The 12,813-nt window shown below is 35.2% G+C and overlaps 1 protein-coding gene and 1 long non-coding RNA gene across 4 annotated transcripts in view; both read left to right on the top strand.

Annotated features, from left to right (window-relative positions):
- LOC134745416 (uncharacterized) overlaps positions 1–12,813 on the top strand; it is a 217,525-nt gene that overhangs the window by 67,712 nt on the left and 137,000 nt on the right. The gene's annotated exons all lie outside the window — the stretch shown is intronic.
- Positions 1–12,813, top strand: part of LOC134745391 (protein N-terminal asparagine amidohydrolase) — a 91,765-nt gene that overhangs the window by 68,929 nt on the left and 10,023 nt on the right. For 2 of the 3 annotated variants that reach the window (XM_063679429.1, XM_063679430.1), the window contains 2 exons: positions 7,270–7,463; positions 12,326–12,391. In XM_063679429.1, the coding sequence (XP_063535499.1) occupies positions 7,277–7,463; positions 12,326–12,391 (253 nt within the window). In that variant the 5' untranslated portion in view covers positions 7,270–7,276. Of the gene's footprint in view, positions 1–4,204; positions 4,448–7,269; positions 7,464–12,325; positions 12,392–12,813 lie in introns of those variants that run through there. The other variant, XM_063679428.1, reaches the window with a different exon arrangement.

The following is a 12,813-nucleotide window of genomic DNA, read 5'->3' as shown; positions in this document are numbered from 1 at the left end:
TTGTTTCTTTTTTTTTCGCATTTCTGATTATTATAAGAGGAGCGAAAAACAAATTTCATACGAATTTAAAAATAACCTAACTCTTGTAACAATTAAAAAACGAAACAAAATCCGTCCAATCCATGATGACAAGAAGAATAGATATCTCCTTTTTACAATAATGATGTTTACAAATAAATATATCAAACGAGTAAAAATAGACAAGTTATTTACGTACATTAAATCCTAGAACTGTGATTCCAAAGCCAACATTTTCATCATTGTTACCCCCGTGACCCGTTTGGGAGACAAACTCGACAATTATAAGACAAACACGAATCAGCCGGCCTAGCCAAGGTGATAATCGCTATCGCTTCGCTATCGAATCGCTTTGTGTCTCTCTATCACTCTTCCATATTAGTGCGAGAGTGACAGTTGCGTTTCGTTCGCTACGTAGCGTTAGCGATTGGCATGTTGTCTACGGGGCCTGGTGCACTAGCAATACACACTTACATGCCTATGGCAATTGACCTACCGTTACGATAAAAACCTAAAGTACTCTGTCATTAAAGCATCTAGTGATATATCAGCAGCAGCCGGGCTAGCACATGATTGGCGCGACAGTATCTCGACGCGAGATAGACTACTCGTCCCCCTTTAACTCATACAGTTGGTAAAAGACGGGTAGTCTATCTCGCGGCGATATACTGTCGCGCCAATCATGTGCTAGGCCTACAGCAGCACTAATATCACACAGTATATAATCTCATGTACTTACTATCGTCCACATTACTGTTAACTGACAGTTTATCTTATTGCCAAGACATATTTCACCAATAGTGGAATGTTTTTAAAAGTGTTAATAGATCTACTCTAATCTGAGGGGATTCATAAAAAGTTGCGCAGTGATTTTCTAGATGGAAGATGTTTCGCCCATAACAAGGAGCTTCCTCCTCCTTCTTGCATCGGTTTCCTCATCACTGAGGGTCGTGGTCACTTCCAGGGAGCAGCTTCTCTTGGACAATTTTCCGCCACCTCTTTCTGTCTGTCGCCGAGTGTAGGGCACCGTGGAACGTTACATCAAGGGCTGAGCGAATTTGGTCTGTCCACCGCATTGGGCTCCTGCGTCTCGGCTTATCGCCTTCGATTTTAGTAGTGATTACCAGCTTTTCCAGGTTATCACTGTCTTCAAGAACAACAAGGAGCTTCAAACACAAATTAGCACAAATAACCACAGAATGAAGATGCCAGAAGAGGGACGCGAACGCGGCAGGCCCAGACGGAGATGGCGGGACGACCTAACCTTTCTCAAGAGCTGGCCGGAGGAGGCACTATATCGGGAGTCGTGGAAGACAAGGGGAGAGGCCTTTGCCCAGCAGTGGGACACCATAATAGGCTAGTAAAAAAAAAACACAAATTCCTTTCATGAAGCCACGAATTCAACCAGTCCGTAGCTGACCACAATTGCCTGTGTTAAACGGTATACCTGAGGCAAAACACGTTATAGCACAGAACAAGAACATAACATTTGTTTATTAATACTTGAGCAATGTATTCGCGAAAATCGATAAGTATTTACCTAAAGTAGTTAATATGAGTCATAATTTACATGGGCATTGTCGCTTATCGTGTTACCTTTGCTAACAAACATCCTGATAGTGATGATACATTACACATCGTTTTGACAATTTTTATTTTATTTTCACTCATTTGATTTAACAGTTATGCGTGAAATCTATCCACTGAGGAGGAGGTAAGAGGAATCACATGCGGGAATCAACCAATAGTAGCTTTGGTTGTAATCCTGCGGAGCGGTGAACCAATGCCATCTGTTGATTCCCGCATATCGCTCATCTCCACTTAAGTGGAAAGGCAGCCCAAGTATAAATGGGGCATTTTCTATGAAAAGGACCTTATTGTCGATGGCGCTTACGCCGCAAAGTGTCGCGCGGCATTGTATTTATATCGGAGCATCGTTAATAATGGCTTAAGCGCCATCGACAATAAGGTCCCGTTTTATAGAAAATAACACAAATATACTACTCTCTTTTGGAAGTACGAGGTTCTGCGGGTACAACCACCATACCACCATACGAGTACCATGGCGACATGGGGAGCATTTTTTATTTATAAGTTTATTTTAAGTTTTATAATACATGTAAATAGTTCCTTAGTTTTGTAGGTAGATTAGTTAGTTTATTTAATTTTAAACAAATGACAACGGACACTAATATATTTACTATTGTTATTGTCATTTTATGAACCATGAAACTGTAGATTTATTTCATTTACTTCTTGACTGAATAGGAAGACGCTAATACGAAGTATCATCAAAAAATCGGTCAAGTGCGAGTTCGTTTAACTCGCGCACCGAGGGTTCCGTACAAACTTTCAATTATCTCATGTAAATAAACACAAAAACTTTTGACCAGAAGTATACTAAGCATTATTATGTACAGCGCCATCTATCGGCAAATCGGCTAACGAATTTGCGCGACCGGTAGTATGTATGTCGGTTTTTCAGGGATAATTCTTTATCATTTGAACCGATTTCAACAATTTTTATTTTATTTCAAAGAAGGTGTTTCAATTGTAATCTCATAGAAATATCAATTATAATAAACACTCGCGCAGGTGGCAAAATTGAAAATTCAATTCGAAAAAGATTTTTTATAATTGAAAAAAGTTTTCATGGTAGAGGCGTGACTATATTATATTTTTCTAAGTGTCATTTAGTGTCAGTTATCATTTGTTTAAATTTAAAGAATTATTACTATTATTAGGTATCTCCATGTTTTTTGCCCCCCTCGGTGGCTTAGATGGTAGAGCACTGTAGTCTGTAGCACTGTACTATTAGTGTAGCACTGTACTAGTGATCCAGTGGTCGTGGGTTCAAGTCCCACCCAAGACAGTGAATTTTTCCGCTTTTAATTTATTTCTAAGCTTAATAGCATCATTCGCAGACGTTTCTGATGCTCCCCAGCTGATGAACCGATTAGTGCGTTTTTTTTTGCGTGCGTAGTTTCAACCTCAACTTACTCACTTTGAAACTGGCGTTCTTTTAATTATGTTGGGTCTTTTAAAAAATGTTGACGTATATAGCTGTGTGTGTGATACTGATCATTCATAATTATTTCCATTGTTCCTTTTTAAATTGCAAGATCTAAAGCAATAAAATATTATTTATTTAAGAGATTAATTGTCCTATAAATCTAAGGTTTCACAATTATTGGTAATTACCTAGTTATTAGTAATTGTTTAGCAAAGACGTCAATGGATTTGTACGGGCAGTAAATTTAATTCCGGTCAATATTGAGCTATGAATAGTCGATGATTCGTAATTTATGGTCATTAAACAATCCATGCAGTACAAACGGAATGGTTTATGGTTATTTACTCTGTGGCTTTACCATAGGTAACTATTTATGGTTATTTTAGGTGCTTTGGGGTAATTTCAAGCACCGTATTTTTAATCTTTTTTGTGTCGTTAGAATGATAAATTTCTGTCGTTATAAATTTCAAATTTGATTGATTTTATACACTGTCTTGGCATCTTGTCTTGTCATATTTTATTATTTGGAGAAAATCCCTTGTAGTTTAAGTTAAGTAGCTTGTTACTTGTTAAATAACCGCCACCTTTTGTCTCGTTATTAGGAATTAAATATAGACATTGTTTGTTATGAAGTAAGTTGAGGAAATTAAAAATATTCGTTGATTCAGTTTAGCGTCTGTTATATAAAATAATGTTCGGTGGATTTACCGATATATAGGAATATATATGAACTTCTGATTTAGTACATGATATTTTTTACTTCCTACCGAGGAAGGAAGATAATTCCGACATCAATAATTTCGATGAATAACTTGGATATTCATACTTCATATAATCATTGTAAAAAGAAGTTATTTTAATTTATTATTTATTTAATAGTTTAATTTTCTTAACACATGACGATCCTTATTGGGAGATAATATTAATTGATTTAATATTTTTTATTAATAAATGTTTGACGATCATGATGAGAAGAGAAACATAATTTTGACATTGAAGCAAACTTTTATCATGAAATTAAAAAATCTAATCTAATCGGCAAGTAGTAAAAGTCATTATAATTTATTCACCCACTCATATTTGTAGAAATCACCTCAAATCACTTATTTGTTCAGTGTCAGTACTTCAACTAGTAGAATATAAGTAACACGCATCACTAGCGGGTGACCGCAACACCTATTTGCGTAAAATCCCTCACAACACTCATGTTTACAAAGTGGACTTGGGACTATATAACCGTATCACTTCAATAATAATTTCTATAGTTTACTAATTTCTTTATCGCGTAATTAAATGATGCATTATCGCTAGTTACGGTCTCAAGTTATTAATAAATAAGATTGTAGTTAAAGTGATAATGATGGTTGCCACGGATGTTAAAAGTTTGTGTATTTGTGTGTTGGTTTGTGTGAAGAGGTAGGTTTTAACTATAAAACTCCCGGGAGACTCAAACATATTAGATTATTTTAAGTGAAGACGGTCCTCGTAAATTGGACCGAAACATGTCGAGCTATTCGACTTCGTTTTAAAATAATCTTATAAGAGGTAGGTTGTTTTTCATTCATTTAGCTTTTATTTTTTGGGGTTTTACGAACTGGTTGGAATAAATGGAGACAGCTCACAGGCGTAATGTGCGACAAAAGAATGCCCCTGAAAACCAAAGGGAAACTACAAAACTGCGATTCGCCCCGCTATTTTGTATGGAACAGAGTGCTGGGCCTCTACCAAGAAACATATCACATAACTGCACACCACTGAGATACGCATGTAACGCTGGTCAGCGGGCGTCACCAGGCTGGACAAAATCAGGAACGAATATATCAGAGGTAGCTTCAAAATCGCCCCCATAGTTGAAAAAGTCCAAGAAAAACGTTTACGCTGGTATGGACACATCCTCAGGCGTCCCGAAGACCACATGGTGCGAGTAGCCCTAGACATACCAACGACGAAGCGTGGGCGCGGAAAGCACTCCGCCACTTGGCTAACGACGGTCCAAAAAGACCTGAAACAAGCAGACATGAACCCAGATATCGCCCAAAATCGCCCGGAATGGAGAAAACGGACAAGGAGAGCCGACCCCAGATGATGGGAAATGGCGCAGGCAGATGGGGGTTTTACGAGGTGTATCTTCATGGAAGGCGAATCTATTACAGGGCTGGTAGTCGTGGTTCGATCCCAGGCACGTGCCAATAAGTTACTCAGAACAAAAGTACGAAAAATCATTCTAGCCCGGGTCTTTTCCGATAAAAATATAGTCCCATCCAGAAACTAATTAATCGGATAGCTTAAAAAAATAGAAATAGGTACTAAAATAAAGCCTAAAATTATTTCAGTATGAGTAGTATTTGAATGCCGTTACAGCTTTTGTTTAATTTAAGGCAAGTACCAATTATATATTTGAACTATCATTTCATGCTCCCTATTCATAATTTTGGTTGCTTGAATTTGCTGCCAGTTTTTTTTAATAATATTATGCTTATATTTGGAGCTAATATTTTTTTTTACAAATACTCTACCTATTATAATCTAATCTAATATTCATCAATTACAATTTACATATTACTGCAGACGATCGACGATGATGACGAACATTAGCTATATGATGATTAAATTGCTCTGATCTCGTCAAATTTGTTTAAAAAAATGACACCCACATTTTGTTATATCAAATTCGATGCAGAGTCAGCTTAGACGGCCTCTATAATGGTTCCAACTGGAACCCAATAAAAGTAGACTACAGAGTCTATGATTTTATTATTAAATAAATTAGCGCAAAAACTACTTATAACAAGCAAATTTTGAGGGTTTTAATAGGGTTGGCAAACTTGGCAACTGTTAAAGTTTTTAATAGATGTCACCAGCATAGGTTTTACATGTCTCTAGTGTTGTTCTATGTGATTAGGCTTAAAGAAGAATTTGTCAATTTTCGTACGAAGGTAAAAACCTATGCTGCCGCCATCGCCGTCTGTAAAAAACTTCGATCGGTCAACCCCTTTGCCCGTGAACTAAGAGTCCTTAAACGATTGCAACGCCATTTTAAGCTTAGTTTTTCGCGTTAACCTCATTGGGCTTACAAATTCTCACTAAAAACTCAGTTAAAACTCAAATATCGTGTGTGGGCCATGTAAATGAGTGGTAGCCGCGTCACCCGCGCGACCCCGTCGCCCTGCATACATTACCTAACTACTGCGCTGTGCACTCGACGGCCCTGTCATTGTCTACGATGTACATAATACCAGCTTTGTGTGTTAACAGGGGGATTTTGATTATTTTGACAGATTTTGACATGTCGTCGTATTAAATATATGGACATATCGGTTTGAAAAGATCGTTAAACGCACCAACCGCGATTATGTGTCGGCAGAAAAGTTACCTCTACCTGTGATATTGGACATGATAGTGATATTATACACGATTTCATACAGATTTAAGGAAATAATGTATTTATTTATGTGAAGAATTGGTTACATATTAAGATTAAATTGCTACTCTAGAGTAGTCTCATCAAACTTTACCTTTTCAGGCGTACAATACATTTCAGCAGCGGTATCATGGTCGCATTTTTATCACCTGTCATGTCGTGCGTCACTTTCGCACTTACATACTTGTTAGAACGTGACAGGCATGGTGACAAATGATAAAGAGCCGACCATCTTAGCCCTACAGGACGACACACACAATCACATTATATTATATCGATTTAATAGTAGATTGCTAACCAAGGGATGAAATGATGCCTTTCACCCCAGATAAACATTCTACTTTTCATTTCGAATACAAGGAAAGTAAAATGCAGGTGTTTTATTTTAAACATGACCAAGTATATTTTTTATAGTATTTCTTAAGCGTACTTTCAGTTAACAATTTAGGCAAAAGTATCGTTATTTATGGAATGGAGAATCAAATATCAGAATGGAAATTATATAAAAAATCCATTTAAACTCAAATTTCAATTGCTTATCATAATTTAAAAAAAAAAACATACTTTGAACGTAAAATGCTCTAGTGTAGACACGTATTATTTTCTGCACACCTTTTAGAACAACAATGACCCTCTTTCAGAGCATGAAAAATGAAAAATAATTATAACTTTAACTTAAATGAATAAAATAAGATAAAAGTTAAATTAACATGTCATAGGTACGAAAAATCCCGTTATCATTACCTTGCTTATTTTTATGCTTAAATAGTTTCAACTCTGTTGCCAATATCTGTACTTACCACGTTTTTCTTTCCAGTGTCAGCATGGTGGTGGTGCTGAACGGGGTGCTGGCGGACGAGTGCCCCACGTCGGTCCGCGCCTTGCTGAGCGCGCACCCCGGCTACCGGGATGCGGCCGCGCAGCTGCTCGCAGCAGCCCCGAGGGTGGTGGGAACACCTGGCCTCTTGTACGTGGCGCAGCGGGAACTTGCGGCCGTGGTGCCGCACGATAGTAAGTGCTGACTTAAGCTGACATTCCAATGAGGGCTACCGTTTTTGTGCTCACCAGTTGGCGCTACTGTAGATGTAGGTCCAGAAAAACAGATCTCAAAATTCTTCTATGCTTATTTTTATAAAATCAATACGTTCTAATATACACAAAAGTATTTTAACGCCTAAATGTGCCTTTTTTCAACATATTTAATTTTGCAAATATTTTAGTCTGTACTTTTTTTAAACCACGAACATTTATTGAGCTATATCTATTGTTTACCATGATTAATCAAAGATGGACAAAGATTTACCACAAATTATGAATAAGGAGTGAAATTTCCCGATAAAAAGCTTGAGACCCCCAAAACTTCTATGCATTTGAAATTTTGAAAGACCTCCATCTACACTAGCGCCCCTAGCGGCGAAATTAAACGCGGTAGCCCTCATTATGACTGCAGCAACCTTTACTTAGTCTTACTAAGCAGGAAGGTCGAATCAGCTGACAGTAATTTCCGTTAGAACCTAGTAGTTATTACCATAGAGTAACTTATACTAGAGCGGTACTGTCATAGTAAATTTTGTAACCCCAGTAGATTCACTGCCATCTATCGACACACTTTAAAACTAAAAATAAATATTTATAAAAATACGATAAAATGTATTTAAATATGGATAAATGATTCTTTTATTTGCATTAATTATTTTTATATGATTTTGACCCATGTTCTTTCACTGGTATGCGTTAAAATTATAAATAACAAACGAAACAGTCAACGCCCTCTATACGAGTGTAGGCCAAAACTAGTGGCGCCATCTGATCGAGAATCAAATTTTCGTGATTTTCGAGGCACGTTTTTTCCTTAGACTGTATCCATCTATTGGTAGTACATATAAGAACTTGGGATTAGGAAGCCTGATATCTAATTGTCGTAACGGAACTTTCAATTGAACGTTAAATAGGTTCGGATTCCAGTCTCAAACTCAATACCAGATCTTTGAATCGTAATTTACCTAATTTGTCATGAATTGAAAAATCTCAGAATACTATCGCGGAAATATACAATACCTAACGTATTTTCTGATTCTGATCACGCATACTTCACCACAAAAACATTAAAAAAAAGTCCTTACAAAGTAGTGTCAGGATTTTTTTAAACTCTACCTATGTAACTTTGTAGTATGTATGTTTAATTTAAGTTCCTAGAGATACTCGTAGTTCGAAAAATGTATACATGATTATGATACTGACTATGTATTAACAGTATAAGTGTCTTGGCGTAGGTCGCTGTAAACTTATACTTGTGTTTGTTTGAATAAAGAATAAAGAATAAAAGATAACACGGCATGTCGTTACTAAGTGCTTATCTTACAACAATGTTATTGCACTCATGTGATTTCATCTTTAATTTAAGATAACACGGCATGTCGTTATTAAGTGCTTATCTTACAACAATGTTATTGCACTCATGTGATTTCATCTTTAATTTAAGATAACACGGCATGTCGTTATTAAGTGCTTATCTTACAACAATGTTATTGCACTCATGTGATTTCATCTTTAATTTAAGATAACACGGCATGTCGTTATTAAGTGCTTATCTTACAACAATGTTATTGCACTCATGTGATTTCATCTTTAATTTAAGATAACACGGCATGTCGTTATTAAGTGCTTATCTTACAACAATGTTATTGCACTCATGTGATTTCATCTTTAATTTAAGATAACACGGCATGTCGTTATTAAGTGCTTATCTTACAACAATGTTATTGCACTCATGTGATTTCATCTTTAATTTAAGATAACACGGCCCGTCGTTATTAAGTGCTTATCTTACAACAATGTTATTGCACTCATGTGATTTCATCTTTAATTTAAGATAACACGGCATGTCGTTATTAAGTGCTTATCTTACAACAATGTTATTGCACTCATGTGATTTCATCTTTAATTTAAGATAACACGGCATGTCGTTATTAAGTGCTTATCTTACAACAATGTTATTGCACTCATGTGATTTCATCTTTAATTTAAGATAACACGGCATGTCGTTATTAAGTGCTTATCTTACAACAATGTTATTGCACTCATGTGATTTCATCTTTAATTTAAGATAACACGGCATGTCGTTATTAAGTGCTTATCTTACAACAATGTTATTGCACTCATGTGATTTCATCTTTAATTTAAGATAACACGGCCCGTCGTTATTAAGTGCTTATCTTACAACAATGTTATTGCACTCATGTGATTTCATCTTTAATTTAAGATAACACGGCATGTCGTTATTAAGTGCTTATCTTACAACAATGTTATTGCACTCATGTGATTTCATCTTTAATTTAAGATAACACGGCATGTCGTTACTAAGTGCTTATCTTACAACAATGTTATTGCACTCATGTGATTTCATCTTTAATTTAAGATAACACGGCATGTCGTTATTAAGTGCTTATCTTACAACAATGTTATTGCACTCATGTGATTTCATCTTTAATTTAAGATAACACGGCATGTCGTTATTAAGTGCTTATCTTACAACAATGTTATTGCACTCATGTGATTTCATCTTTAATTTAAGATAACACGGCATGTCGTTATTAAGTGCTTATCTTACAACAATGTTATTGCACTCATGTGATTTCATCTTTAATTTAAGATAACACGGCCCGTCGTTATTAAGTGCTTATCTTACAACAATGTTATTGCACTCATGTGATTTCATCTTTAATTTAAGATAACACGGCATGTCGTTATTAAGTGCTTATCTTACAACAATGTTATTGCACTCATGTGATTTCATCTTTAATTTAAGATAACACGGCATGTCGTTACTAAGTGCTTATCTTACAACAATGTTATTGCACTCATGTGATTTCATCTTTAATTTAAGATAACACGGCATGTCGTTATTAAGTGCTTATCTTACAACAATGTTATTGCACTCATGTGATTTCATCTTTAATTTAAGATAACACGGCATGTCGTTATTAAGTGCTTATCTTACAACAATGTTATTGCACTCATGTGATTTCATCTTTAATTTAAGATAACACGGCCCGTCGTTATTAAGTGCTTATCTTACAACAATGTTATTGCACTCATGTGATTTCATCTTTAATTTAAGATAACACGGCATGTCGTTATTAAGTGCTTATCTTACAACAATGTTATTGCACTCATGTGATTTCATCTTTAATTTAAGATAACACGGCATGTCGTTATTAAGTGCTTATCTTACAACAATGTTATTGCACTCATGTGATTTCATCTTTAATTTAAGATAACACGGCATGTCGTTATTAAGTGCTTATCTTACAACAATGTTATTGCACTCATGTGATTTCATCTTTAATTTAAGATAACACGGCATGTCGTTATTAAGTGCTTATCTTACAACAATGTTATTGCACTCATGTGATTTCATCTTTAATTTAAGATAACACGGCCCGTCGTTATTAAGTGCTTATCTTACAACAATGTTATTGCACTCATGTGATTTCATCTTTAATTTAAGATAACACGGCATGTCGTTATTAAGTGCTTATCTTACAACAATGTTATTGCACTCATGTGATTTCATCTTTAATTTAAGATAACACGGCATGTCGTTATTAAGTGCTTATCTTACAACAATGTTATTGCACTCATGTGATTTCATCTTTAATTTAAGATAACACGGCATGTCGTTATTAAGTGCTTATCTTACAACAATGTTATTGCACTCATGTGATTTCATCTTTAATTTAAGATAACACGGCCCGTCGTTATTAAGTGCTTATCTTACAACAATGTTATTGCACTCATGTGATTTCATCTTTAATTTAAGATAACACGGCATGTCGTTATTAAGTGCTTATCTTACAACAATGTTATTGCACTCATGTGATTTCATCTTTAATTTAAGATAACACGGCCCGTCGTTATTAAGTGCTTATCTTACAACAATGTTATTGCACTCATGTGATTTCATCTTTAATTTAAGATAACACGGCATGTCGTTATTAAGTGCTTATCTTACAACAATGTTATTGCACTCATGTGATTTCATCTTTAATTTAAGATAACACGGCATGTCGTTATTAAGTGCTTATCTTACAACAATGTTATTGCACTCATGTGATTTCATCTTTAATTTAAGATAACACGGCATGTCGTTATTAAGTGCTTATCTTACAACAATGTTATTGCACTCATGTGATTTCATCTTTAATTTAAGATAACACGGCATGTCGTTATTAAGTGCTTATCTTACAACAATGTTATTGCACTCATGTGATTTCATCTTTAATTTAAGATAACACGGCATGTCGTTATTAAGTGCTTATCTTACAACAATGTTATTGCACTCATGTGATTTCATCTTTAATTTAAGATAACACGGCATGTCGTTACTAAGTGCTTATCTTACAACAATGTTATTGCACTCATGTGATTTCATCTTTAATTTAAGATAACACGGCATGTCGTTATTAAGTGCTTATCTTACAACAATGTTATTGCACTCATGTGATTTCATCTTTAATTTAAGATAACACGGCATGTCGTTATTAAGTGCTTATCTTACAACAATGTTATTGCACTCATGTGATTTCATCTTTAATTTAAGATAACACGGCATGTCGTTATTAAGTGCTTATCTTACAACAATGTTATTGCACTCATGTGATTTCATCTTTAATTTAAGATAACACGGCATGTCGTTATTAAGTGCTTATCTTACAACAATGTTATTGCACTCATGTGATTTCATCTTTAATTTAAGATAACACGGCATGTCGTTATTAAGTGCTTATCTTACAACAATGTTATTGCACTCATGTGATTTCATCTTTAATTTTATGGACCGAAGACAATTTATTGTTTTTATTTGTTTTCAGAAAATGTAAACATCATCGGTTCAGATGACGCCACATCATGTATTATAGTCGTTGTGAGGCATTCAGGTAAGGAAAAAGTTGTTTATTTATTTTTTACTAATTTTATGCTTTCGAAATATCTTTATTTTATCAAGAGAAGCATTTAAATTTTTTTTGTATCTGCCTTTCCTACAAAAATCCCAATTTTTTAAATAGCCATTGAAAGCAATTCTTAAACAGTACTAGTAATCGCATAATAAGGACTTCTTTGCACATTATAGGTATACAAGTTAAAAAATAAAAAAAAACCGGCCAAGTGCGAGTCGGACTCGCGCACCGAGGGTTCCGTACTTTTTAGTATTTGTTGTTATAGCGGCAAGTGAAATACATCATCTGTGAAAATTTCAATTGTCTAGCTATCACGGTTCGTGAGATACAGACAGACGGACATAGGAGTCTTAGTAATAGGGTCCCGTTTTTTACCCTTTGGGTACGGAACCCTAAAAACA

This window comes from Cydia strobilella, chromosome 11 (genome assembly GCF_947568885.1).
Source record: "Cydia strobilella chromosome 11, ilCydStro3.1, whole genome shotgun sequence".
In the NCBI taxonomy this organism is placed as follows: Eukaryota; Metazoa; Arthropoda; class Insecta; order Lepidoptera; family Tortricidae; genus Cydia; species Cydia strobilella.
This window is presented reverse-complemented; position numbering and strand designations above follow the sequence as displayed.